The sequence below is a fragment of the Drosophila tropicalis genome, unplaced genomic scaffold (assembly GCF_018151085.1).
Source record: "Drosophila tropicalis isolate 14030-0801.00 unplaced genomic scaffold, ASM1815108v1 contig_694, whole genome shotgun sequence".
NCBI classification, from domain to species: domain Eukaryota; kingdom Metazoa; phylum Arthropoda; class Insecta; order Diptera; family Drosophilidae; genus Drosophila; species Drosophila tropicalis.
The window spans coordinates 5,926,917-5,954,162 of NW_027173176.1; the positions used below are offsets into that span (position 1 = coordinate 5,926,917).

Here is a 27,246-nt window from a genome sequence, read left to right on the forward strand (position 1 = left end):
TGCCGCTGTTCGTGAATGCTTCTGACTGATATAACGGTAAAATTCGAAGAGCTTCGGTAAACGACAACATCAACCCGAAATAATTTTACGTACGTAAAATGTAAATATTAACTGATTTTGCTTTCATGTATATACTTATACTCGTATATATGTTGTTGTTTTTTTTTTGTTTGGTGAAACTTGTGTGTGCTGAGTGTGTTATGTGTGTGTGTGTATGTGCGTGTGTGTGAGTACAAGTGTGTGGTTGCGTTTGAGAGTGTGTTCTCTGACAGTGTGTGTGTTTGAGCTTGATATTGAGTTGAGTTGGTGTGAGTGTTTGGGAAACTACGTTAAAAAGTTCACACACAAATTGCATTATTTCCGCTCACGCTGCGATATATTGGCGCCATTTTTTTCGCTCCGTGAAGTTAAGATAGAGAGAGAGAGAGAGAGAGAGGAGGGTGATGGAGGAGTGAAAGTTGAAGCCCGTTTTGTTGTGGTAAATTTTGCATAAGGACACAGGGCACCCATGAGAATGGTTCATTCATTCATTCTCATTCTTCTACTCATGCATACATGTGGCAAGCGGCAAGTGGCATGTGGCATGCTTGTTTGTGTTGAGAATTTCCATTAAAATCCTTTGTGGTTGAAGTAACTTGTGATTTTTAAGACCTCGACGTTAAGTCGATTGCCTGGATTTGCTTCTCGGTTACTTTTACTTATTTTTTGATACTCATTTTGGCGCTTTTTTTTTTTTTTTTTTTTTTTTTTTGTTTTTTGTCTCTCAAGGTGAAAGATAAAATTAGTTGAAAGCTTTGCTGATTTACTCCACAACAGCAACAACATGATAAAAAAAAAAGAAGATGTAAGTGTATTAAGGCATTAGGAGGCACACTTTAAGCATATGTGTGTGTGTGAGTGTGGTATAATGTAATTTTCGTAGCACTTTTGTTCACGCCCATTGAAACACATGTTGTGGTTCACACCCATACACATATCTTAACCACCTCCAGCTACACAACATCCCCTTCCATGCGACCAACCGTCCCCCCCTGCCTTCCTTCAGGCTACATTTACATACATTCTCGCCTTAGCATAAGCATAAACGCTTAGTGGCTGCAACTTTGCTTTTCTCATTCCCTACTTTTCGGGTTTCCTCTCTGTATTTTTTGTTTTTTTTTTTTTGTGGGTTTTGATCAACTTTTTGTCTGCCCTTAGGCAACTTAGAAGTTAGTTTTTCAGTTCAAAAACTCGACTAGTTAACACTGTGTATAGGTCTTCTTAACTTCGGTTTCGAAACACTTTAAGAACTTTTGATTGGAAAACTAGTTGGGTATGCCGAAACATTTGTTAAGACTTCTACACAAATGAAGCATGTTCTTGTCGTATTAGTTGCGGTTCACTTCCGATAACAGTTTTCGTATTGCTTAACATGCAACTTTTAACGTCTTTAATACTGTAAATCGACAATTTTGGTTTCTGCTTCAATGTGCTTAAAAGTTTTCATTAAACCAATTGATATTTAATTAATTTTTGTTAACTCTATAATGACGACACCTTACAAAATATTAATAAGAATACTCCATAAATATTTAACCCAAAAAAAAAAAAAATAATTCCCCTTTACGTGGAACACAATTTCCTTTTAATGAACAGAAATCCATAATGATAGTTCACGTATTCAAAGAAAAAGTGTCCCCAAAAAGTAGGCAATGTAAATTGGGGCAAAATTGACAGCTATTAAATGGTTCCTTAATAGCAAAGCAAGTGCCCCAAAATGTAGGCAACATAAATTTTAAAATTCTCTATAAGAGAAAATTAACTACTCGAAACTTATATATCCCAAGAAAATATGTGCCTGCTTGATTGACTAGTTCATGGGACAACTTTCTGGCTTATATTACTGATTTCCTCTCCTTGCTTTAGTGTCCATGACTCGCATGTTTAGCCACCTATATACTTACACATGTACCTATGTGACACATTGGTTTAATGGTAATAAATTGGCTTATATTAGTGTTAACCTCGAACTTTTACCTTTAGCCGCAAATTATTATGAATTTTCTTCCCATTTAATTGAACAATTTTCCTAATTTCACACTGATAAAAAGGTCGATTGGAGTAGTTCTCATAGTTCTCTCACCAAAGTATAAGCCACATAAGCCCGAACATCGTTTGTTAGAAGAAATGACAATTTATTTGGTAGCTATTTTGGCATTAATTGCTAAATATATTTTACGATTACTACCCTTTGCTACCCTTTCTTGACAGCTACCCTTTCTACTTTATGTTTAAATGTTGGCAAAGAGGCCACAGAGGTTAAAAAGTGTCTGCAAATAATAATAATATAGTTGAAGTACGTACTATACCAGGCACTTTGTAACCAAATTCTATGGTTGGCTAGCTTAACTTTTGCGATGGGGCGAGTCCTTAGTGGCTCCTCCTCCTTCAATTGCTACCATACCATTATCTAGTCGCTCTTGTAGTCTCTTCACTCGCACATAGTTGAAATTTAATCGATATGCATGTTAATACTTGGGTTTTGGCTAGTGGTGCGACATATGTGAATATTTAATGGCCTGTTGTTTGTCTGTCGGGTTGGTTGTTTAGTCAGTTAGTCGGTTGGTCTGTTAGTCGGTTATGTTGGTTTGGGTTCTGCCAATCATTTCATGCTTGATTTCAGCTAAGGACTAAGCTAAGCTCGCCCCAAGATACATGTTATATAGGGGATTTTACTTGGCAGTCTGACATTTTGCTCTTGGCAGACAGTTTCCCCTCTCCATGCCCCACTCCCCTCGCTCAGTCCTTCTCTGGTAATGGTAATTCATCTAAATCAGAGCCGCTGAGGTTAGCTCTATCTATGCCGCGGGACAGTTGCGGTTTGCGTTGTCAATTAATTAATACAAATTGTGTTTGGCCCTTAGGATGAAATTTTTTTTCTCTTTTCCTCGGCCTTATACATATATGTATATGTATATTCTGCCTCTTAGTTATAGATATACATACACTTGGCAAAAAAATAGTACATAAACTGTTATATAGCTGATGTCTTTTTATTTTACCAGTTATTATCAATGGTCAAAATGCAACAATAAAGCTTTTTATTTTGCTATACTAATTAACTTTAACGGTATAAACGGTAAGCATTAATTGTTTATATATTAATCTTATATAGACTTTAATCCAATGTGTAGGGTATCACTGGCAATATCATAACCAAAATTAGCTGCAGGGGCCTTCTAGGTCTTTTTCAATTAAGTGTTATTTCATTAACTTGCATTACTCGCCGACTTACCCACGCAGAAGTTGAACCTGAACCAGAAACAGAAGCGGTGTAGCCAGTGTATGGGAATACGCAAGGATAGGGGACTGAAGGCAGGGGACAGAGACTGACTCGGTGGCAGCTTCATGTTATTAATGAATAGGGAGTCTATTTACCTGCTTCCCCCTAACTCCGGAGCACTCCCAAGAGAATCCACTCTACTTAAGGCCCCTTATAATTTTCACTTTTATTGGCTTTTAATGAATGCGAAATTGTTTGGGATTATGAATATACATTGTGCATATATACATACATACACTTATATTTATATATATATAGATATGTATGTATGTATATGTGTGCTTGAACTTTTCATTATCTGTTGCAAGGCAATTAATTTGATTACAAAACGTTTTAACAGATATTAAAGCGAGGCCCAAGGAGACAGTGTGCCTAAAGGACCAACTTGTCATTGTCATTGGGTGGCGAACTAGGAATGGTAGAAGCAAAAGAAGGTGCACCAGTGTGAGCGTGTGTGTCTGTTTCATTTAACAAATGTGCAAGCATAGTGGCATTCGCCTGATTTGGTTTCGTTCGTCGTGGTCGTCTCATTGACTTGTCAGACATGAAGCTGAAACTGAAACTGGAATTCTACTGTTTACTATTTGTATTTTGTTTTGTACCCCTCTCACTTGTCCTATTTTTGTTTGCTGTTTGTTGGTTGTTTGTACATTCGTTTGTTTGTCTATTTGCTGGCAATTGTATGTGGCATTCAACACTGGCAAGCGCTCAACAACAACACTACACTAGTTGCATTCCCATTGACTGTCTGAGGATACCTTTTTTAGTTCAGTCTACTAGTACTACTTTTACGACTACAGCGACAATGCCCGAACAATGCCTATCAGGCTGAATGCTATACGATTCACTGACTTGCTCACTGGATAACTAACTGACTGACTGACTGAGTCACTTGATAGCATCACCCATCACCATCGCCAACACCATCGCCCATTCACCCATTCACTTACTCAATGTCATTCCATTTGGTATTGGTGGCAGCTTGAGTGCCTATTGCTTATTGATAGCAAAAAATCTGATTTACTTCTCTGGCATGCGGCGATAAGTTTGTTCTCTTTCAATATTCCTCGGTGCAGTCAGTCAAGTGTACCAAGCCATTGACATTGCCATTGATAATGCTGCTGGCTCCAATCTCTCTCAGCCATATTGCCTTGCCATACTCTTACGCCCTCTCACTTGTAATCGCTCCTTTTCGATGTTCTCTGTGTATATGTAATTATATAGGTATCTAAAGAGTACTTTATAATACTGATCAAATGCAATGAGTGTGATTCCTTTTTAGTTACGTGCAATTACAATTTTCAATTGATTCTCATACATTGCATTTGAATTCCATTTTGTATGAAACTCCTCGAAATAGTTTGAAACGTGGAATTTAGCATTTTTTGGTTAAGTTAGCTGTTTATTTAAAATGATTTCAAAAAACATTGATTTGCGAGAGTAAGCATAATAAAGTTACACTAAAGAATTTCCCTCAGTCCTTGAAATTAGATTCTGCTTTACCTTACCTCTCTATCGTTTAATCATCAAGCTGTCGGCTGTCACAAAGCTGAAGCTATGATAATTACTATAAAATCCCTACCTGCATATGCGCTGATGAATGTGGCAAACAAAGAGGAAGAACGAGTTCTTCTCGTTTACTTTATTTATCATTCTTCATAATCTCAACAATGTTGTTAACTTTTAATTTCCGCGCCTTAACACAGGATTTGCTCAGCTAGAGCTAAAGAAGGAAACAAAAACACTCACCCACACAGGATAAGAGGTAGAGGAGAAAGTAAGGAGAAGGAACGTAAACCGCAAACCACCAAGCCACAGACAACACACACAGTTGGCAGTTAGCAAATAGCAGTCATTGCCCTGGTCTTCATTCTGGTCGTTCGTTCTCCTATCCTTGCGGCATTTAAGCTCACTTTAGCAGCAGGACATTAGCTCATTGAAAGTGATTTGGTTTTTTTTACTTTTCGTAATTGTCTCTACTAATACACATAAAACATTTTTACGGCATTTAATTCGAAAAATGACCCCGCTGTCTAATGTCTAAAATTACTGATGATAATATTCACAGTGATCCATAATTCCCGCCAGCCAAAGCAACTGATTGGTATGGTGACCCCGATGTCTACTACTAGAAAAGGCTAACGATAGAAGAGTTTCAATGAAAATAACAAAAACAAATGGCTAAGAAGTCGTTTAACAAATGTCAACAAACTAGAAAAAAACAGACATTTCAATTTTGCAACAACTTTTAACTTTTGGAATCAAAGTGCTTTCGAGTACGCACGATTTCTTAATTATATGTACACACACACACACACACACACACACACACACACACACACACACACACTCAGCACCAGCAAAGCCGAGGTTGAGTGGAGATTGAGTGTAGGGTTGAGTGGTGGGTTGGTGTTGACATTTAAGTTGTTCCTAGAGGCAACACAGATGGAGATGGATGGTTGGCTGGTTGGATGAAACTCCTTTTGCTTGTTGCTTGTTGCCGCTGCAAGAGAGAGAAAAAAACTTTTCATTATATTTATGATACAGCTTGACTTTTGCTTTGTTTGTTTGTTTAACTTTCTGCATGTCAACCTACATATAATCCCCAGCAGATTAACAGAAATGTTAACTAAGCGAGTCCTGTTAGTGCGTCTCTCATCCTCACTCTCTGCATAGCAATGTTAACACATTTTTGTGCGCAGGTCTATATTATCTTATAAAAAGTAATTTACTATTGCCACTGACTTTCAGTCAGGCATTGAACGTCTTACTCGAAGGTTCTCTCAAACATTGTTCAAAGCATTTTCATCGCAAATCTCTTTTCATTCATAAAAGTCGTGAATTTTTGTCGTAGCAACAAGCTGCTAAAACAAAAAGGCATAAAAGGACAACGAACCGAACCGAACGAGCTGTACTGAACTGTTCCGGTTGAGTCTTGTCCCCCAGTGTAGTAAATATTCCTTTCTGTGTGTGTCCCTGTGTCTATTTGTGTGTATGTGTGTGCTTGTCTAATGAAAGTAACTTACATATATTTGTAATAATTGCAAAAAGGACAAGCAATTTGCTCGATATCCTTTTGTCCAGGTGAGTCCGTTCCCAATGTTCATGATGGTTATCTCTGTGTGATTTGTTCAAATGCAATTTGATTTCATTTTATTTGATTTGATTTCCCATTGTTGTCATTTGATTTGTTCAACACCTAAGGGCCCGAAACGAAGATACATATACAACAATGTATATATATATAAATAAATTTCTTCTGTTTTTTTTTCTCCACCATAAAAATGCCCCAAAGGTATTGAGTTACCACTTCAGAGCTTCGGACTCTCAAAGCAGTCAAAATGTTTTATAGGTCCCAACTCTTAATGTTTGTAGGGCTTTTGTCTTTGTTGTTGGTTTTTTTTTTATAGTTGTGGGTACTTGAAATTTAAACGCTCTGTTATGCTAAGTAATATTCCTTTCCCTGTTGACGTCGTAAATCTTTTGCTGATTAAGTTGTTGCTGAGTCGGAACAAATATTTTACATTTGCCAACAGAAAACTGAAAGGTTCTCTTTATTTTAAAGGGAGTAGCTAGAGGTTTGGAGAGGGTTGTGGGGAAATGTTGAATAGAGAGTGGGGTAGAGAAGTATTTTATACACATACATATATATACTTTTGCATATTGCTTATCTAAATTGTTTTTTTTCCCCCAGCATATAGAGTGAGAAAAAGGCTGACTGGATGTCAGGCCATTAAACAGCAAACGTACGCACACACACTCCAGTCTCTTCTAGGCCCATATACTAGGCAATTTTTCAATGTCATTTGGTAGTACACACACGCAGCAAACATTTTTGACATCAGCCATTAATAAATTAGTTAAAAATTTTGTGCTTTCGGTAGCAGCGACGCAAGTAGAAGCAGCAGCTGCTAATTGAGTGAGCGACTTCATCAACTTCAAAGCTGATGAGTTGCTCCTATCACATCCTTGCCACAAATCCAAATTCTAAACACTTCTTAGAAGCAGCAGCGGCAGCATCTGGTGGGTTTTAAGTGTAATTTTATATATAGCTTTAACCTTTTACTTTTGCCAAAAACGAAGGGTTCCTCACTTCCGTCGACATCGATGCCTTTGCCCGTCGTCTTGATTCATGCCGCCTTTCACACATCTTTTCGCACATTTTGGCCAAACAAACAAGCAAAAAAAAAGTTTTGCAGCTGCCTTCTCATCTTAACAAATCTCTTCAACAATTCAAAAATGTTTGCCAAAAAAAAAACACCGAAATTTTTTGTGCCTCCCTCCCATACAAAGATGAGGGCGGAGGACTGGGCGGAGCGACCTAAACTCAGCAGCTGACGCTATTATCAATACTCTTCACAAAACCGAAAAAAACACAAAAGACTTTCAACTGTGTCTTAATGTTCAAAGAAAGTTTAAAATAAATGTATGTAGGTGGTTATATGTGTATATCCATATCAAATAACCAGAAAATAAGACTAATTGCTGAATAAAGTGGAAAAGGATGGGAAAGCATCATGAACATGATGCCTTATGGAAGGATTTAAAGGGAATATCGAGTTGGATTTAAGAAAAATTGAAAAGATTCTCAACAAAGCTATTTAAACTGAATTCTGAACCTGAATAGGAAAATGTTTAAAGGGCATTTACAATGTGGCTTGATGTCAAAAGTTTCATTCATTTTGTCCCTTCGCATCATCTTTCCTTGCTTCCTTCATCATTATCATTCTCGTCATCATTATCCTCATCATCATCCCTCCTGTTGCCCAATATGTGTTGCTTTCTAACATTTGATTCTTATGTATGTTTATATTTGCCAGAGTGTATTATATCTCTGCTCTGATACCGCCCCCGTCCCGCCCATTTTTTGGAGTTCCATTGTTGATGAATTTATGTAGCAATTTCAATGATTACTTATTGTAGATTTGTGGGTTTGTCATTTTGCCTGAGAGAAATCTGACTTTGACTCTCTCTCTCTCTATCTCTAGTAAGAGCAGTAAAGTGACAAATGCTGGTTGTGTCAGGTTTATGAATACATTTTTTCGTAATTTATTTTTTGTATTTTTCTCTTTTTCTTTTGAAGCAAGTGTAAAATTTGTGGTGTAAGAAAATAAAAACCGTTTTAGTCAAATGAATTAACATGGCAGCTCAAAGACATAGTCCTCGTTCGGGTGCGCGTTCAACAACAAATCCAAAAACCCAATCAAACGATAATGCCGCTGGCAATTTTAAGCCTCTTATAGTGGGACCATATATGACTCGGCCATCTAGATTCAAACCGATAATAGTGCCACGACCAACCATGCTACAATTTTCTCCATACGCAGAAAAGCGATCCTCCAGATCATTCTTTATACTAATGATCTACTTGATAACTTTAATCCTACTGTTATTGGCCCTGTTGCAATGGGAAATGGTTTCCTTGCAGTAAGTTTAACCAAATCGAAATGTGTCTCGCAAATTTCATTTAACTCCTCTCCAAATGCAGCGAGCCCATGCAACGTTTATTCAGAAAACAATATTGGGTGAGCGTCACTTGCTTTTTCATATGTGCAATATTGTTAGCGATATTCATGCTGATACAAGAAGCTCGCTACATGCCGGTATTCAATTGGATCCTCTTGATTTTTACTGTGGGTAAACTATGCTGTGCTGTATAGAACACTTTTGATTTGATTTCTTTAGGTTGAACTCATGGTGATTGGCATTGGTACTCTGGCCGCGTATTGGGAGCCTATGGCCTTGATGGCATACTTTCTGCTCAGTGTGCTGCTGATCATAATTTTTCTATTGATTGGCTCATTTATGCCATGTGATCTTACTGCCAATGTGGCTGCCCTGTTTCTGGCCAGTGCCCTGTTCTTTATCCTAAGCCAAATGATGATAGTCGTTTATGTGACAAATCCAAAAAGAGATGGCTTTTATTTTGCTTTCGCGTTTTTAATCATGTGCATAGTACTTACGGTTAGTGAGTGAAAACCTAATTGTATTTAGTGTAAAAGTAAATTTGTATCATCTTGCAGTTTGTCATGTACCATGCCCAGTTGATCAGAGGTGGGCGCTATGCCGAAATAAATGCCACCGATGGTCTCTTCGCTGTGATTGTACTTTTCTCTTTTTTCTGTCTAATTTTCATGCTCTTTGCCTATGGTATTTGGCCGCAATTAAATTCAAGTAAAGGCGAATCCGTTGAATATCGAAATTTACGTACTAATGACAAAACTTCTGTTGATGATGATGCTGACGATGACAACGGCGATGTTAATGATGACGATAATGATGAGTATAATGACAATGAAATTGGTGACCACATAAGCAAAGACATTCAACAACGTGGTGCGGATGATGACGAAAGTAGTGATAACGGTAGCAGTGGAGGTGGTGGTGACGGTGGTTACAACAGCAACAAATTAGATAGTTAAACGCTAAAGACACCACTACCACTATTCCTGCCATTGTTACTACCTGTATTATAAATATTCTTAACCATATAGTTTCAATGTGTTTTTATGCCCTTGCAGAGGGTATTATAAAAGGAGAGAAGCAGACGTTTGTTTATATTTTTGATCAGCATCAGAATCAATAGAATTAATAGAGCTGTGTTCGTCTCGTTGGGATCACTGATATATGTATGCTGGCACATATACAACGAACTTGCAAAGGGAAAGTGACAGACCCTGAGAGATAGAAATTTTGGGCTCAGCAAAACAGAGAGTTTAGGGTTGGGGATATATAAAAATATTGTCAGATCTGAAGGGTATAAAAAATTCGGCAAAGCTGAAGTTAGCTTTGATATATATTTTTCCATTTCGGATACTGTTATTTTCTATAAATATATGTATATGCATACAAACAAAACATAGCTAAAGGACAGCCCAAAAAGGTTTTCTCTTTTACCAAAGAGCGCAGTCGCGTCGTCTAAAACAAGCAAAACTAATATAATAACAACAGCTAACTACGTGACAAGTAGAATCGAAAAGAAGCTCTTTGGAATGGGAAAAAATTGAATTTAGATTCATAGTAGAATAAAGAACTAAGCAAAAAATTCAGTACAGCTGACGCTATGATAGGATAAGTAAAATTAGATTTCGAAAACTCTGCAGAGTCGAAGAGTGCCAAACATCTATCCACAATTTACAGTTAATTAGGGTAAAAGTGTTTCATCAAGTGATGACTAATTAGTGCAAAACTAAGAAGTTTTTAAACTCTAACACAGAAACTGCTGGCAAAAGTGAATTCTTTACAAATACTCTTTTGCCAAAAGAAGAGAGTAAAAATGGGAAGGCCTTCTTGTGGAGTCCTTTCAAACTTTACGAGTGCATTGCTAAGTGCATTGGGCAAATTAAAGTGTGACTGGCATTGAGGCATTATCTCTGTTCCATACTTTTTAACCATTCATTTGGTATATTATCATCATTATCATTATCGTTAGCAGCATCATCTGCACAAACACAAAGCAGCAGTCCCCAAGGATGGACCATAAATTATGGCATTCTGTTTTAAGTCTTGAGCTCTTTTGCCACCAATTAGTATAATTACCCAGAGCGGGTTAAGTCGATAGAAAAAAAAAAACACCACCGAACGCAGTTTTTTTCTATATGCATTTATATATGAATGCTTTTAACTTTTTTTTTTTCGTTGGGTTGTCATTTATATGTATGTATGTGTTGTGTATGTTGGTTAATTTTTTTTTTATTTTTTTATTTTTTGTTTTTTTAAGCAGCTTATGAACTCGGGCGAAAACCATTTGAGGCTTGCCGCCTGCCATTTCGCCAGTTTTTGGCTTGAACATCTTCAGTTTTTGGGTCAAGCTTTTCTGTGGTGCGAATGTCACGGCATCTGGCTAAGCTACCTCTCATTCTCTCATTCTCATGCTTATTCTCTCTGAATGAAGAGAACAACATTATAATAACATCCATCATCCATTTGCTGGACCATATCGAAATGACAACCACTGGACCACGGGTAGTGGTCCTCCCGTTCCGCTCGCCATTCAACTCTGGCGACTCTCCCCATGAAAAAGTAGCAAAAACAGCAACTGAAACAACAAAACGAAGACTACTCACTGAGTAAACATGACATATTTTTGTTTACCAAAAATGTTGATGGTGCTTTTAGGCCTGAAAATGAAAACGACGAATGAAAGCGGCCAAGCGCCATTTGGCCTGGCCCATATCTTTTTTATATACCTACATTTATATATATATATATATTGTATGTACGTATGTTTATGCAGCCCAATAATAAGCCATTTCGTGCACATAATTGACAGGAATAGGCACAGTAGCTACATATTCACCCAACCACCCATCTCTCTCTCTCCATCTCGTTCTCTCTATGCCGTCTCGTAGTAAATGGTCAAAGCAAATAGCCATAATTAATGTATACAACATAAATGCGACCTGACCAAAATACAAAAAAAGGCGGCCAAAGCTCACGACACAACATGAAAATTGTTTGTCTTATAGTTCTCCGACTCTTTCAATGGAAAAGAAATACTCGTAAAGGTCAGACAAGGCCTATGACATTTAGTCAATACCCTTTTAAAACTTTCATTTAATTTTACTTGTTTTAATGTGGTTTACTATAAGTTAATTGAACCCATAGAAAGGGGGAGAGAGAGAGAGAGAGAGAGAGGGACAAGGAAAATGTGAGACGGAAAGGGTAATCCCGCAATCATGTTGAACTTAAAGTATCTTCTAATTTGAACAAATATCCCAAGTTAATGACCTAAATGAAGTTATATTAGTTACCTAATAACACATTTATGACAAAATGAATTGTTATTGGCTCTTAAGTTTTCATTGTCTATTCCAAAATTAGAGCTAAATGAGCTTATCTTAGCTCATGGCTTTGTCCCATCTGTTGTATTCTGTTCTGTTTCGTTTGATTGTTACGCCAAAAAAGGGAACGAAAGAAAAAGCAAAGGCAAAAATTCATTTAGCATATTGAAAATGATGGGATTTGATTTTCCACTTTGTAGCTGCAAACTCATTTTCCACTGTAATGCTCTGCTGCTGGCGCTGGCTCTGTTGCTGTTGCTCTTAGCTGATGCGTGATGGCCATATTACGCATACGCCGCATTGTGCAGAATTGGAAAATGTGCAATAAAGGCGATTTCTTCATTGATACGCCAAGCAGGCGGCAGTCAAACAGGCCTGGCATTCTGCCCCTCCAGATATGGCCATCTATATTACACAGATGCTCTATTGGGTGTATATGGGGTGTTCAATGTACGCGAGCCAAACAAAAATGGGTGAATGAAAAAAAAAAGCAAAATAAAGGAAGTATAAAAAACGACAACCGAAACGGAAAGAACGCTGCAGAGAGAGAAAGAGAGCAAGGGAAAAGGGTGGAGGGTGGGTGGAAGAGTGATGAAGGAAAAACAGGAAAAACGTATTTTGCGCTGTGCTTGTCTCGATGATTGCCTTGACAAAATCACATTGACAGCTCAGAAAAACAGAGAAAACACCACAGCAACATACAGCTACATATCCTGCCTACAGCCAGCCGTCACCAGCAGCCTCCAGCCGCCAGCCACAAAGCGCACCACCCCCACTCCCCTGCTTTCCCTGTAACCATCAAAAGTCCTGGGAAACATTTTCATTTATTAAGGGGAAAAAAAGATGAGCAAATGTTTCTGTTTTTTTTTTTTTTTGGCGGCAAATTCAAATTAGATTTAAATGAAGCAGCAGCCGCAGCGACGTCGGGAGCCAACGAAGGTTGATTTGTTTTTTTGTGGCTCTAATCAAGGGGCAAAGCCTTTTTATTTTTGGTTAATAGTTAAATGAAATTAAATGCAGAAATTTAAGAGCGGGCGGGCCAACAGTTTCCCGTGTTTTTTTTTTTTTTTTTTTTTGGTGAAGAAAATTTGAATTTGGCAACACAAAAGATTTGCTTGGGCAAATTTATGCGTCTCGCCTTGCCGCATTGTCATTGTCAAGTGAAAATGGTGATGACAGTTTTCCTGGGCACAGCCTCCCTTTATCCCATACCACATCCACCATCCCCTTGTCCACTGTTGGCAGCAACTGTGTTGGCTTTTGTGTTGGCTGTGACATTTTTATTACAAAGGTTTTTTTCGCTTCTTTTTTTTTGTCGTTTTCCCGTCATGAATTTTATTTGGCGGCTGTTGCCAGTTTTATGAGATTTTCTCGCAAACTATTTGGCCAAGATTACAGGCAACAAAAAATAAGGAAAATATTGCATGAAATAAGAAAAGAATTGTTGTTGTTGTTGTCGGCCGCTGCCCACACAAACAACTCTAATTAAAAAAGTTTTACGTTTAACCACTTGAGTTGGCTCACTCGCACACAGACACACACTCAACTCGCATGTGTGTGGCATGCGGCATGCGTGGCATATTGCGTGTGCATATGTATTTGTGTATGTGTGCGTGTGCGTGTGTGTGTGTCGGCTAGACAATCAAAACTTTTGTAGCGAAACTTCAAAGCGTAAAGACAACGGGCTAAAAGACACAGAGTGGCCATAAAATTAATGAAGCACCTCAGACCTCAGACCAACAACGCATTCTCTCAGTTGACTGTCGACAGTTCTTGGCAGTCCTGGCATTCCGTGTCTCAGTTTTTAGCTTTTTTAGCTGTTGGCCATAACGGAGACATTAAAGTCCTATTTGGCCACAGAAATGTCTATTTAAATATGCGCATAAAACGTCTGCCGCCTGGCCAAGAGACTCTTGCAAACTGGCCCTAAGGGACAAATGGTTAAGCAAGGCTTTTCATATATACCCCTTAACATTTAATGGCCGGGCATATCAAGGCCGGCAAAGGGCCAAAATGGGGAAAATCATTATAAAAATGCTTTTTTGTTTCTTTTTCTATTACATTTCTATATTTCTTTTCATTTTACATGTTGCACATTTAGCGCTTATGTGGCAGGAATTTTTCCACAAAGAATTTCCTTATTTAAAATTGAAAATTCAATGGAAAAGAAAAATGCAAAATAAATTTAGAAACATTTATCTGCCATCCGCAAAATAATGCTTTCACATATTCTTTTCCCTTTGTAATTGTTCTTTCGTTTATTTGTTGGTTTTCAATAAAATAATAAAATTAGGAAATAAATAAATCTTAGATCCTTAAACAGTGATTTCAAAATGTTTGTTTGGCAAGTAGTTTTATTAGGGGAATCGTCTGCTTCTTGGTGTCCTTATCTCATGAAATTGCCTTCTCAGATAAGGTTTCGTGTTAAGTAATTAATTTTACTCTGTAACCCAACACTGCGAAGTGTAACAAAGTGTGAGTTTAAGGGGTAGAAAGCAAGTCGAATGGCTTGTTGGAATACAATGTTTTCAGAAACTCGCTGTGAATGTCTCCCCTGATCCTGGCTAATCTCTGATGTACACTTAATTATGTGGCACACTTTTTGATTGTTTTGGGGCGATTTATGACAGCAGCAACAGCAACAACAGCAAAAGATGAGCAGGAGCAGCAAGACGAGCAGCTAAAAAACCCTTTTGAAGTTTGTCGTTGTCCTTGCTCAGTTTGCCTTTATCCATGTAAATTTCATTTTACAAAATGCTGTTAGCATTTGCCAGTCAAAAAGTATGCTATAATTTCTTGCCTTTCCCTCTCCTACACTTTCTTGTGAGTGTGTGTGTGTGTATCTCTCTCTTTTAGCCTCTCTGTGACATTTTACCTTAGCAATGCAAACAAAGTTGGTTCCGTAAAGTGCTAAAAATTCATGCACATGCTAAAGTTGAGCACCAGGTTGGATTGCATTTAGAATAGGGAAGAGTTTTCTATTTTTTTTTTTTTTGGGACCCAGACAAAAAAAAAAAAAAAACTAATCCGAAATGCAAGTAAAACTTTTTCCTTTCCTCTTTGTTTCAATGTGCCAAAACTTTGTGCCCGACTGCACACACTGTGCGCACTATAAAAATTCCATCAATAAAGCAATCAATTTGCACTTGACTATCCGCCCCGCTTCACCTCGTTTCGTCTCTTGACACCCTTTTGCCTTTGACACCTTTGACAAGACAGAAAGATGGACAGAGAGCAAGCGAAAGGGAAAGAGAGAGAGCGCAATGAAAAATAGTAGTACAGAAGAAGAATTTTCCATTTTTTTTTTGTTTTACTCGTCGCATCGAGTTGAGTGAGTTATTCAAGCGAATTTCGTAATTGGTTTTTAAATGTGCAAAACGAAACTCTGTCACATTGTGGTTCGAAGCCATTCATTTATCAATCAATCAATTGTACAGTCAAACAATATTAACACAATACAACAAAACAATACAATACGTACATAAATAAATTCAATTGCAGTAATAATGAATACATTTATATACAATATTTAGATATAGTATATGCCAGACCTTGACTATGGAGCCTTTATATTGTTTATCCACCTTTTTGCTTATTCCAGATCGTGTCCCCACAACCAACAACTTTAGCTCAGCATTTCTAGAATTTCTGTTTGGTTTATGTTATCTCCACCTCACTCTCCCTCTCTCTCTTTCCCCTTCGACTCCTTCTGCCTTTGGTGTTATTTGCTTATTTGATTGAATCAACTTATATACACTTGTCATGCAATCGAATGATTAGAATGACGCCAAATGTCTAAAAACCAAAGCAAACTTGAGCATAGCCAGTCAGTTAGTCAGTCAACTTTGATATTGAAATATGAAAATACAGTTTCACCATGAACATTTTCAATAACAAATTGAATTATGTTTTGTCAAAAGTTTGGTTCGGTTCGAGCTTTTAGCCTAAAAGCCGACAACCAATTTTTAATGCAATTAAATTGCAATTTTCAATACATAAATACAATATATATGTATTTATACATATGTATATATGTATATATATATTATACGCATTCGCATTTTTTTCTTTCGTTTGCTTAATGTGACATGGCAGCAATTAGTCCTAGTCTGACTCATTTCGTCCTGTCGCCCACTTCTGCCCCATCTTGCCGCATCCTTCAGCGTTCGCTATTTTCTTGCTTCACCCGGCTTGCTAAATCATTTAAAACTTGCTTCAAAACTTTTCTGTCTCTTCCTACTTATACACACACACACACAGACACACACACACACACACACCTACACCTACTTATAGATGTGTGTATGTATTTTGTTTGCTTTCGTTGTTTTCTCTCTACGCTTATAGAAAAGTTTTAATTATTACCCACTTGCCATGTTCAATTAGTGAGCAATGTGGCCCAAATTATAAAGTTTTTGTCCGTCGAGTTCAATTGTTAGCAGATTTTGTATCCTTGCTAAATTGAGGAATATCCATTAGAAGGCTATCCGCGTCCCCTAGGGATCTAGGGAATGAATAACAAATAAACTATATAGACACATACATACATACATATATCTGACTGACTTCGTCCTCTTTGTACAAAATTTAAGCAGAATTCTAATTGTATTTTCCAAATTGTGTATAAAGGAAATTTCCCATGAATTACATTTTCATTGAATTTTACTTCACATCTTAGGGTATCGAATATTTCGCACTTTCCACTCAGTTTAATATCATTTCGAAATTGATGTATCACAGCGTGCTCTGTGCTTTCTGTTTGTGCTAGAAAAAGGCGAAATTGTTTACGTTTTAAATCACAACTGTCGGGGTTATTCACTTCAGCATCGTACACCAAACCGATGATAACAAAATTATTATATTTAGTGAAAAAAAAAGTATAGTTATTAATATTGATTTGCAATGTTCGAGAAGCGTCTATCAAATGAAGCCATTGAGGAGCAGGAATCCCCTGCACTGCGTAGGCAATTTGTGATCAAGGTTTATACGCAATTTCTAATTTGCGTGGCAATTGGCATTGTCCATTGGCTGCTCGCCGTGACTCTATTGCAGTAAGCATAACTACTAAAAACAAACAAACACTATAAGGTCAAAAGGACATTCATTTTGGTATTAATCCACTTTTTGTCTTAGGTCAACCTTATCCGATTTGATAAAGGAACATGCTTCAACATTTGTTCTACTTTTCATAATAAGCGTTTTTCTGTTCATATTATATGCTTTGACCGATCAGGTTAGCGAAATACCATGCATAAGTTGTGTGGTCATAGTCCTGATTGTAAGTATATATACATATATCAAATGCGTATCCTGATATTGATATTTCCCTCTACATAACGCTCTCCTTAGGTGGAATGTCTGAATTTAGCAGTTTTGGTGTTAGTCGTAAACTCGTCGGCTTTGCATTTGTTGGTTGGTATTCTTGGTGTTATGGTCGTGGTTATTATTCTGTGCGTTTTGGGTACATTCATGCCGGTGAGTTTGATTTCTTCCGAAACACAATGCAATGCAATAATTCGCCACGTGTCTCTCCAACAGTTTGACATCACGGATAGTGTAAATTTCTTTTTCATGGTGGCTTGCTCGGTCTTCCTCCTGAGCATATATGCCATCATGTACTATGTAGCACTGAAAACGACATGGCCCATCTTTTTCTATATAGCCATAATAGCCAGCTTGGTGTTGTCTGTAAGCATTGTCCCCACCGCCACCCAAACCCCTTCATTCACTTTTATGGCTCACACACATATCCTTCACTTGCAGTTCCTCCTGTATCATGTGCAATGCATTGCCGGCGATGGCCGTGTCCAGGCTGGGCTAGGAGATGACAAGTATGCCTCTTTGTTATTGTACCACGACTTTTTGGCCTTGTTTATGTTAACTCTTTACTGGCAGTGACATGCAATAAAAAATGAAATGGAATAAAATGTAATCGTTTTTGTCTCTTTCTTTCTGTGTGCTATCCTATACACATTTGTAGCCGCTCTTGGTAGATTGACCAATGTCGATTCGGATTCAGGCATCCAGTGGGTCCCAGGAGGTGTAGCATTACATGATCTCGGCATTCAATTAAACCATCTAGATTGCAATCGCGGGCATAACGTTCCACATAGCTGCGAACAATCCTCTCGGCACATTTGTCCTCAACGACGCAATGCTTATAATCTGAAAAAGGGGATCAAGTGAAAGGATTATGGATTCTCTCTGTGTGAGTATGCGTATGTGTTACCCAGTGTGAGAGGCTCTGGCAATCGTTGCTGTGCATCCTGCCAATACCAATGAGATATCCGATAGATGCCACAATTCAACTCGCCGCTGCATTTGGCCGGCTTATTCCCAGTGGCAACCAATGCAATACAGGCCAAACATTCATCATCGGGTTGCTGGGTCTGTGATTTATCAGTTGTCGTTGTAATCTGGGCAGCTAAACAGACAAAAGGTTTGTTTTTTTTTTGGTTCATTTTTGGTTTTCCAGTGGTTAGCCAGTAAATCAAAATAAGGGCAAAAAAAAAAAAAAAGAATAGGAGAAGAGACAAAAAACAAAAACAGAAGAAACATGAGTTTAAATTTGTCTGGCCAATTTTGGTTTAGGTTTTGTTTCAAGGGCAAACAAAAATTACAATATTTGAAGGACAACAAGGACAATTCCAGCCAATTTTAATGCTGATGAGGAATCGTTTGTATATATTACACAATACTTATAAACTAAGTATATACACAATGATGGCCTTTGATTTACTTATCACATTCTTCCCATCTAAGATTTAAATAGATTTGAATCAACAATTTGCCAAACGGTTTATTCTCTTCTCTTAAAAAAGTTACTATACATATATAATGAGTTTGACTAATGTTAACCACTTATTTTCTATACAAATGGTGTCCTATATGATTTGATTTCGTATCATGGTGGTGAACTAACAAATAGGAGAAAGACAAATAGAGATAGAGAGGAATATTTCTTTCAATTCAATCCACACTTGTTTTTAGAAACTTACCGTCAGATGGCGCTGTACGCCCAGTAAATGTAGTTGAATACGTTTCTGTTGATGCATCCATATAATGTTGATTTTCATAATCCTGCTGATAGTTGGAATAGTTATGCGACAAGCGACCCAGATGATGTTTTTGTCTTAAGTGCAAATAAATGGCACCAATAATAAGCATCAGAGCCAACAGAATGGCCCCCAAGCTGAGAAAGTTTCGAATGGTATGCTTTTGCTTTTGCCAATGTGGACGATGACTGTTCCGTTGACTGGACAGGGATAACGCCTCAGCATACTGATGATGGGCTGCCTCAGCAGCCTCAGTGTCTTCCACTAGCGAAGCATTGGCGACTGGCAATGAGTATTCCACGGCTATATCGACATCGCCAGCTGTTAGATGGTCTTCACTGCTAGTCAGAGTCGGATCCATGCCCATACACTTTGATGGTACAACTAAAACTGTTTTGTTGCTTCTATTTTCATAGCAGGTACTGCTGGGTGCTGGCTTGGGTTGGGTTGGGCTGTCTGTCTGGTCTGAGATAACCTCATCTCAGAGTTCGAATATCTCTCCCTCTCTCTCTATAGCTCTGTCTTTATTCCTCGACTCTCAAATGCTCATTGTCGCGGTCGTTCGGACGGGTCGGTCGGTCTCTTTTAGCTGCGGGTGCTTATCTGTTTCACATTTTTATATTATTTTGTTTTTATTTCGCAGAAAACAAAGTTTTGTCTATGTTTTTTTCGATGTGTGTGTGTGTGTGTGTGCGTGCGTGCATGTGTTTGTTGTCCCTGCCCCCGAACCCAAAGTGTCACCCAGATGTAAGCGCCAGATTAGGTGTCGATTGCACCTAGTTCACCCAGTGGCACCTGACATTTAACGAGACGTTTTAGCTTAGGGGGTCGCAGAGGCTTTTGGGGAACGGGGAAACGGAAAGTGGCACATTTGTATGCGCGAATTGTAAACAAATATGAGAAATTCGTATGATGAATGTATTCACAACCACACAACATCCAGAGACTTTGCCCCGGAACATACACAGATACACACCCACAAACACACAGACACACACACACACAGACACACACTTATGAGCATTCCTACAATACATTTTTGCCCGGGGATTGGTTCGCTACAGACATCATTTGCATCGACGTCTCTTTTTTCCTTCCCTCTCTCTCTCTCTCTCTCTCTCTCTCTCTCATACCTATATTTGAAGTGCATTACTAAAGTGTCACTTACAAGTATGCATATTTACTTCAACAGCAAAAATGTCATATGCACACACATAGAATTTACTTTAGCATCGACCTCCTCAGGAATATACCCCCCCCAAAAGAAAAGTGTATAGGGAAGATTAAAGTTTCCATCAAGGAATTGATGTCTTTTTTAAGGAGCAGCGATGCGATGCCATTGCACTGTCTATTTAATCCGCTTATGCAGTTTTTAAGCCAGTTTTGACTAAGCAACAACCTGCTCGTTAGATGATTCAAATTGAAATTTTGAAAATTTCCTCTCTGTCTTCTTGGGAAGCTTAACTTTCAATTGATCGATTGCATATATGTAGAAGTAGGAAAAGCCAAAATTGCCTTTTTTCAATTGATAGGAAAATGTAAATGGTTTCAGCTATTGCTGATAATCCGTAGAGAAAATGTAGGCAGTCTTTTCCCTTTTTCAACTTAAGAGAAATATAACAAAATCGAATACAGTTTGTTCACATGAAAACTTGTTTACTAACTTGGCTAGATGAAACCGACAACTATGTGCGTATTTTAACTGTGGCCACCACTGTCCGCTATGGATATCTTTTGTTTGCCTTTTTTGTTTCCCTGTTGTTATCATCATCATCAATGCTTAATGCTTAATGCTAGGGACTGACTTCCTGTGATATTTCCTCAATTTACTGAATTTCAAATTGAATTCCTTTTGTCAGTTAATAATTTCCTATGATTTTAATGTTAATTAGGTTGTTTTTGTTTAGCCCAACGATTTGCCTCCACTTAGCTATGTAGGTTCCTCCTTTCAGTTAACTGGGCAAATGCGGGTCATATACCTGAGGGATGAAAAAAGTGAGGGAAACGGAAAAAAAGACACAAAACAAAAAGTCGCTTCGTCATTTTTGCTGATTATTTTTGCTGTATTCGTAATTTCTGTAGAGCCGTCAGCCGTAATTTTTCACATACCTTCAAATGTCGCTATTGTCTCAGGGCATTTTCCATGACTTTTCTTCTCATTCTGTGGCTGTGTGGCAGTAAAGGCGAAAAGTCATTTATATGAAAGTGTGGTGTGTGTAAAGGCAACTCGTGTGTATGTATGTAAGTGGCTGGTGGTGGTTGGAGGCGGGTTGAGAGAGAAAGAGAGAGAGAGGTGAAACCTGGAAATCAATTATGAAAACATTACAAGTAGTTGCCGAGCTAAATGGCTTTTATTCCCAGCAGTAGCCAAACTCAACTGAATCACACCAACACACCAAGCCAACCCGAGCCAGCCACCCAGCCACAACGCAGAAGGCTTCCTTTTTTTTTTGGAAGTAAGAATAGGCGTATGGCACGCCCACATCTGTATGTAATATTATGCGCTGAATTCCCTTTTCTTTTTGCTGAAATTTTCCGCTCGAATTCTTTTGCCTTGCTGCTGCCGGCTGCCTTCTGCCTCCTGTATGCTGCCTGCTGCTCGGTGGCATTTCAAAAAAACACACACAGTAACAGAGGCGAAAAGCAAGAAATGAGAGAGAAAAACACACACAAAAATATGTTGAAAAATCTGCAAAAATGAGAAAAAAAGAAGAGATGGAGAGAGCCGGGAAAAAAATAACAAATTCTTGCTGCACTCGATTAAGGCACTTTCCGGTTTGATTTCACCGCCGGGCCCTTGACACCCCTTCTTCCTTGCCCATTCCCTACCTCTACCATCCTGCACTTGCCGTCCTTTTGCTTCTATTCGGTTGCCAAATGCATGGTCTATGCATGAGAAGAGCCATTGGCGGCTTTGCCGGAACCATCATCGGTGGTTCTGATGTATATGGAGAGCACGTAACCAGCTAAAACAAAGTTAATTAGATTTGTTGCAAAAGATGGTCATTATTGAGGGGGTCGGGGTGCGGTGGCGTAGACGATGGCTGGTTGGGGGTGTCCCTTTTTAATGGTGTCAGTGTGCAGCTAATTTTGAAATTTGTATGCTCCGTTTCGCTCCCTCTTTCTCTGAACAGAGACATGACTATGGAGTGTGTGTGTGTCTCTGTCTCTTTGTGTGTATGTGTAGATTCTGTGGTTTATTCGCCTGGAATGAGTTTGCCCATTGCCAGAGCAATTACCTGGCTTAATGCATCTTCTCTTCACTCCTTTCCAAAAAAAAAAAAAAAAACAGAAAACAAATCGTTCCCCCCTCTGTTTCTTTCTCTTACATTAGTTTCACAGTTCTCTGTGGGAGCTGGTGTTTCTCTTTTTATGCAGTTGTTGCAACTTTTTTATAATGCTCTGGAGTAAAACTTTATAAGTTTTTTGTGCAGATGCTGAACATAGTCCATAAATGCTGGCTGCCTTTATATCGGAAGAAACTTTGAGTGTACCTGGCATCTATCCTGACTAATATAAAATTTGGCTCTAGTTAATCGATTTACTAGCCATTGAAATTAATTTTCTACTTCCAATCGATGGGAAAATGTTGCAGATATTCATCCGTGGAATGAATTGAATTAAGAGGAAAAAAATGGGGAGAACTTTTCCAAGTGTATTAAAAATTTTATGCCAAAAGGTTTTATATTTTATTTATGAGATTTTCTTTATGGTTTTCCCTTCCTCTATACATTCAGCTTTCTCCATAGCTCTTTCACTCTTTCTGTCTCTCTCTCTTTCGTTTTCTCTCACTCTCTCTTCTGTCTCAGCTGGCTTTGAGGCTAAAGTTTTCTTTTGGTTTTTTTGTTGTTTTTTTTTTTTTTTTTTTGCATTTTCTTGTGTGCAACATTAAAACATCAGCAATTGGAGGAAGAAAAATCGTCTAACATATGTAAATTTTTTTAGCTGCAGCTGGCTAACACAGGGCCGAGGAAAGGACTCGTCGTAAGGAGCAAGTTGAATGATTGAAAATGCAAATCGCATAGAGGCAAAAGGGCAACCGCAACTGACTTGCTGAACGGGGAGCAATAGCAACCAATCAACACCTACAAAAGAACTTTTAATAGCAGAGGAGCAACAGAGAGGAGGGGACCTAGTGGTGGAGGTGGCTAAAGGACAGCTATTAAAGTTGGCGGAAATGACACAGTCAAAATGTATCGCTGTAAAAATTGGTTTTGTGCTCGCAGCAATAACAACAACTATGTTGATGTGGCACTAAGCGAACCAGGAACGGGAACGGGAACAGGAACTGGAAACGCTGCCAATGCTCGTAACAACAACACTAGCAAAAGCAATCAACCGACAAACAGAGGCAGTGGCATCGGCAACACTAACATCAACCACAGCACAACCAATCATAGCGGTGTAGCAGATGCAGAGGCAGCTGCCTCTCATGGTGTGGGTGTAGGTGTGGCAGTGGGTGTGGGTGTGGGTGGTGTTGGCTCACAGGTTGCTACCTCTCATGTGGTCACCTTTCTGGATGATGCGGCAAGCGGCAGTAATGGAGCCGTAACAAGCAGCCGCATTGTAACCACTGCCGAATTGCATCAGGCCCATATGTTGGAGCATCATTCCAATTTGGATGCCATTGAACAGGCTGATGATTTTATCTATGGCCCTGGCGCTGGTCTTTCGCTATGCGATGATAGTTTGCCATCGGCCAAAAATTGCTACCGTTTGGTCATGCTTGGGTGAGTTACAGCAATCGCAGTCAATCTGTCCGTTTACTATCCGTTTTCCATCTCAACTCCCCTGCTTCCACTGTGACTTGGACTTGTCTTTCTCTTCTATTCTAACTGGATGGACGACAGCTCATCACGCTCGGGCAAATCATCGATTGTGGCACGTTTCCTGGGCAATCGTTTCGAGGAGGCCTATACACCAACCATTGAAGAATTTCATCGTAAATTGTATCGCATACGAAATGAGGTCTTTCAATTGGACATTTTGGATACTTCTGGCTATCATCCATTTCCCGCAATGCGTCGTCTGTCATTTCTAACGGGTGAGCATGACCAAACTCTCTTTACGTGTGGGTGTATATACATATGTCTATATGTATCTCTCACGTCTCATCACTTAAGATTTTTTTTTTTTGAGAGAGAGTGTGGGTGCGAATGGGCGTGTGGAGGCCCTTAGTTTCCTATTTAATGTCCTATAAATTATCATAAAAATCAGTCGCAGCTGTTGGCGCAAAGGGCTGACAAGAGAAGAGATGAGCTTTTTGGTCAAGTCAATGACAGAAACAGGCCACCAAACCAGACAACGAATGAGGTCAACGCAGGAGCGTATCAGAGGCGTAGCTAGAAATCCTTCCAACAAATAATGAGCAAAATGATGAGAAATGAAATTACCCGTTACCAAGCATAACGATTCGGAGCATGTCGGAAATGAATTTTGTGTTTGTCGCATCCCTGGCTTATAAGATTTTGCGGATGTCTTTATATGCTCATCTATGTGTATGTATATAGTATGTATGTAAATTTTCATAGTCATCTGTGTTTGCGTAATTTATGAGCTTGTTAAGCCTAGTTACATACAGCAACTCAAATGGCCATACACAATTTGTCCAAGGACGTATCACCCAAGCCCTTCAACAGCCCCTCTTGGTTAGGTCCCTGGTCTATGGATAGTAGCCAGAGGGTGTCCATCATAGATGCATAGATAAGCCATAAATTTGCCTTAGCTAAATCAAATGACGATTAATGTTAGCATTTTTATGGACCGTACGCCCCACTTTGCATTGCAGGCGATCTCTTCATACTCGTTTTTAGTATGGATTCACGTGAATCATTCGAGGAGGTGGTGCGACTACGTGAGAATATATTGGAAACCAAGTGGGCAGCCTTGAATCCTGGTTCGGGATTCAAAAAGAAAAGTTTACCCAAAATACCCATGATATTGGCTGGAAATAAATGTGATCGGGATTTCAAGTGAGTTTTGTGTCTACTTTAAGCAACATTGTTAAGCACAGAACATTATTTTAATGGCACACAATTTTTTGTCCTTTCTTTCTCTTTCTCTCTCGCTCTATCTGACTGTGTGTATAGGACGGTTCAACTGGATGAGGTAATGGGCTATATTGCTGGACAGGATAATTGTTGTACTTTTGTCGAGTGCTCGGCCAGACAAAATTATCGCATCGATGATTTGTTTTATGCTCTCTTTATGGTTTCCAATTTGCCGCTGGAAATGACACCAAATCATCATCGTCGTTTGGTTTCCGTATTTGGTGCCCCATCGCCGTTGCCGCCCCACGGGGCTGGCAATGTGGGCGGCGGCAGTGGCAAAAAGAATGCCTTGTCCATTAAGCGAAGGTTCAGTGATGCCTGCGGTGTTGTAACACCCAATGCCCGGAGACCCAGCATACGAACGGATCTGAATCTAATGCGTTCCAAGACCATGGCACTCAATGAAGGCGAAGGAGTGGGCAACTCCTCGAATCGTTGGCAACGCTGCTCCCTAATGTAATGAGCCAGAGAGCCATATATAGCAAATGGACAACTTGTGTGATAGATAAGTGGGCGTGGTCGGTAACTAATTTCTAAATGCAGCTTTTGGGTGATTTTTGATATTAAATTATGTAGACACACACAAGCACACACACATACGCTAACACCTACACACCTAGACACATAGACACACACTCACATGCATATGTATATATGTATACTCTCGTATAGCAGCATCTAAGTTGTACATAATTGATCAATTTTCTTTATATTTCTTTTTAGATTTTTAGTTTTTCTCCACCTCTGTCCCCCCGCCACCATCATACCATCTCACTACCACACCTCCCCTCTTGTCCTCCTCGGTTCTGTGATTCTGGGTTTTGTCTTTTTTCTATTATTGATTTCTCTTTTCCCCTTTCCCCCTCCCCACCAATAAAACCACACAAAAAACCAAAACCAAAGCAAAAAGAAACAAACAGCAGAGGACAATAATGTTTAAAATGAAAGTTTTGAGGAATTGTATAGAGTTCGTTACATATATTTCGTTTCTCATTGATTAGATTTAAATGAATTGAATTGATATTTTTAATAATTAATTTGCATAAGTATTACTCACACATACAAGCAAAAACATTGTTGATAATTGTTGATCAAATATAAATGATATACCTACACACACACACACACATACATACTTCAATCCTTGCATATCAGCCAAAAAACCAACAACTGTAAGCCATCTTCTTCGGCATACCGAAGTACTTGTAATCTTGCGGTTCTCCAACAGTTTGGAACTAAAATCAGCTTCGGTACACCGAAGTTTCTATACCCTTGCAGTTTCTCTCAGTCCTCCCTTCCTTTCCTTCAATTCAAAATACATACTTTCTTCAAGATTACCGATCTCAGTTGAGTTATTTAAGAAAAGAAGCAGAAGAAAACGGATTTGGCCAATTAAAAACTTATTTCAATTAAATAACAATTAATTAATACAGTCAATGGGATTAGCCAAACTTAAGCTGACTGTGTAAGGATAAACTGACCCGTCTCTCCTGCAAGGGTATTCAATTGCAAAAACAAAAAAAAAAAAAACCTGACCAAATGAATAGGAAACAAAAACTCTTTCTCTATTGTGAACTTTGTACACCGAGCAACAAAACCAAGCAACCAAACTAAGCAAACAAACCTAAAACTTAAACTAAAGAACAAATACAATTAACAATTACTATAACTATATATACACAGACATAAACATATACATATACATAAACATATACAAATATATATATATATATAATATATATATATAAATATATAAATTATAGGACACATTTAGCGTTAAACCGAATTTAACATATAGAAAACTGTTCTCACCTAAACCAAAGAATAGGAAAAAATGGAACAAGTTAACCAAAATCTAAAAGTAAATTCGAGTTTCACTTAAAAAACGTAAACGTAACAAATTAATAAAAATAAATAAATTTTTTTGGATTTTATTTTTTTTTTTTTTTTTGTAGCAAAACATTTAACATTTATTCAAGTCAAGTATTACTAATATCGATAATGGATTGAGTACATATTCAACATATGTATGTAAA

General features: G+C 38.4%; 4 protein-coding genes across 6 annotated transcripts; 3 read left to right on the top strand and 1 right to left on the bottom strand.

Annotated features, from left to right (window-relative positions):
* On the top strand, positions 1 to 26,937 carry LOC137579454 (GTP-binding protein Rhes). Of its 3 annotated transcripts, XM_068293248.1 has the most exons (6): positions 1 to 89; positions 18,086 to 18,313; positions 23,106 to 23,890; positions 24,011 to 24,204; positions 24,949 to 25,132; positions 25,250 to 26,937. In XM_068293248.1, the coding sequence occupies exons 3-6, from the start codon at positions 23,352 to 23,354 to the stop codon at positions 25,668 to 25,670; spliced, it is 1,338 nt and encodes a 445-aa protein (XP_068149349.1). In that variant the 5' UTR covers positions 1 to 89; positions 18,086 to 18,313; positions 23,106 to 23,351; the 3' UTR covers positions 25,671 to 26,937. The 3 variants fall into 3 exon arrangements, with proteins under 3 accessions (XP_068149349.1, XP_068149348.1, XP_068149347.1); XM_068293247.1 differs by lacking the exon at positions 18,086 to 18,313 and having other exon boundaries at positions 11 to 89; XM_068293246.1 differs by lacking the exons at positions 1 to 89; positions 18,086 to 18,313 and adding an exon at positions 6,092 to 6,406.
* LOC137579300 (uncharacterized) lies at positions 8,328 to 9,813 on the top strand. Its single transcript, XM_068293024.1, has 4 exons — positions 8,328 to 8,749; positions 8,811 to 8,955; positions 9,008 to 9,286; positions 9,346 to 9,813. The coding sequence occupies exons 1-4, from the start codon at positions 8,463 to 8,465 to the stop codon at positions 9,742 to 9,744; spliced, it is 1,110 nt and encodes a 369-aa protein (XP_068149125.1). The 5' UTR covers positions 8,328 to 8,462; the 3' UTR covers positions 9,745 to 9,813.
* On the top strand, positions 16,833 to 18,037 carry LOC137579457 (uncharacterized). The gene is made up of 5 exons (XM_068293250.1): positions 16,833 to 17,156; positions 17,239 to 17,383; positions 17,455 to 17,580; positions 17,644 to 17,793; positions 17,869 to 18,037. The coding sequence occupies exons 1-5, from the start codon at positions 17,008 to 17,010 to the stop codon at positions 18,001 to 18,003; spliced, it is 705 nt and encodes a 234-aa protein (XP_068149351.1). The 5' UTR covers positions 16,833 to 17,007; the 3' UTR covers positions 18,004 to 18,037.
* On the bottom strand, positions 17,525 to 19,539 carry LOC137579456 (uncharacterized). Its single transcript, XM_068293249.1, has 4 exons — positions 19,104 to 19,539; positions 18,335 to 18,529; positions 18,076 to 18,270; positions 17,525 to 17,993 (listed from the first exon to the last, which is right to left on the bottom strand). The coding sequence occupies exons 1-4, from the start codon at positions 19,525 to 19,527 to the stop codon at positions 17,983 to 17,985; spliced, it is 825 nt and encodes a 274-aa protein (XP_068149350.1). The 5' UTR covers positions 19,528 to 19,539; the 3' UTR covers positions 17,525 to 17,982.
* Positions 26,938 to 27,246: the final 309 nt, after the last annotated feature.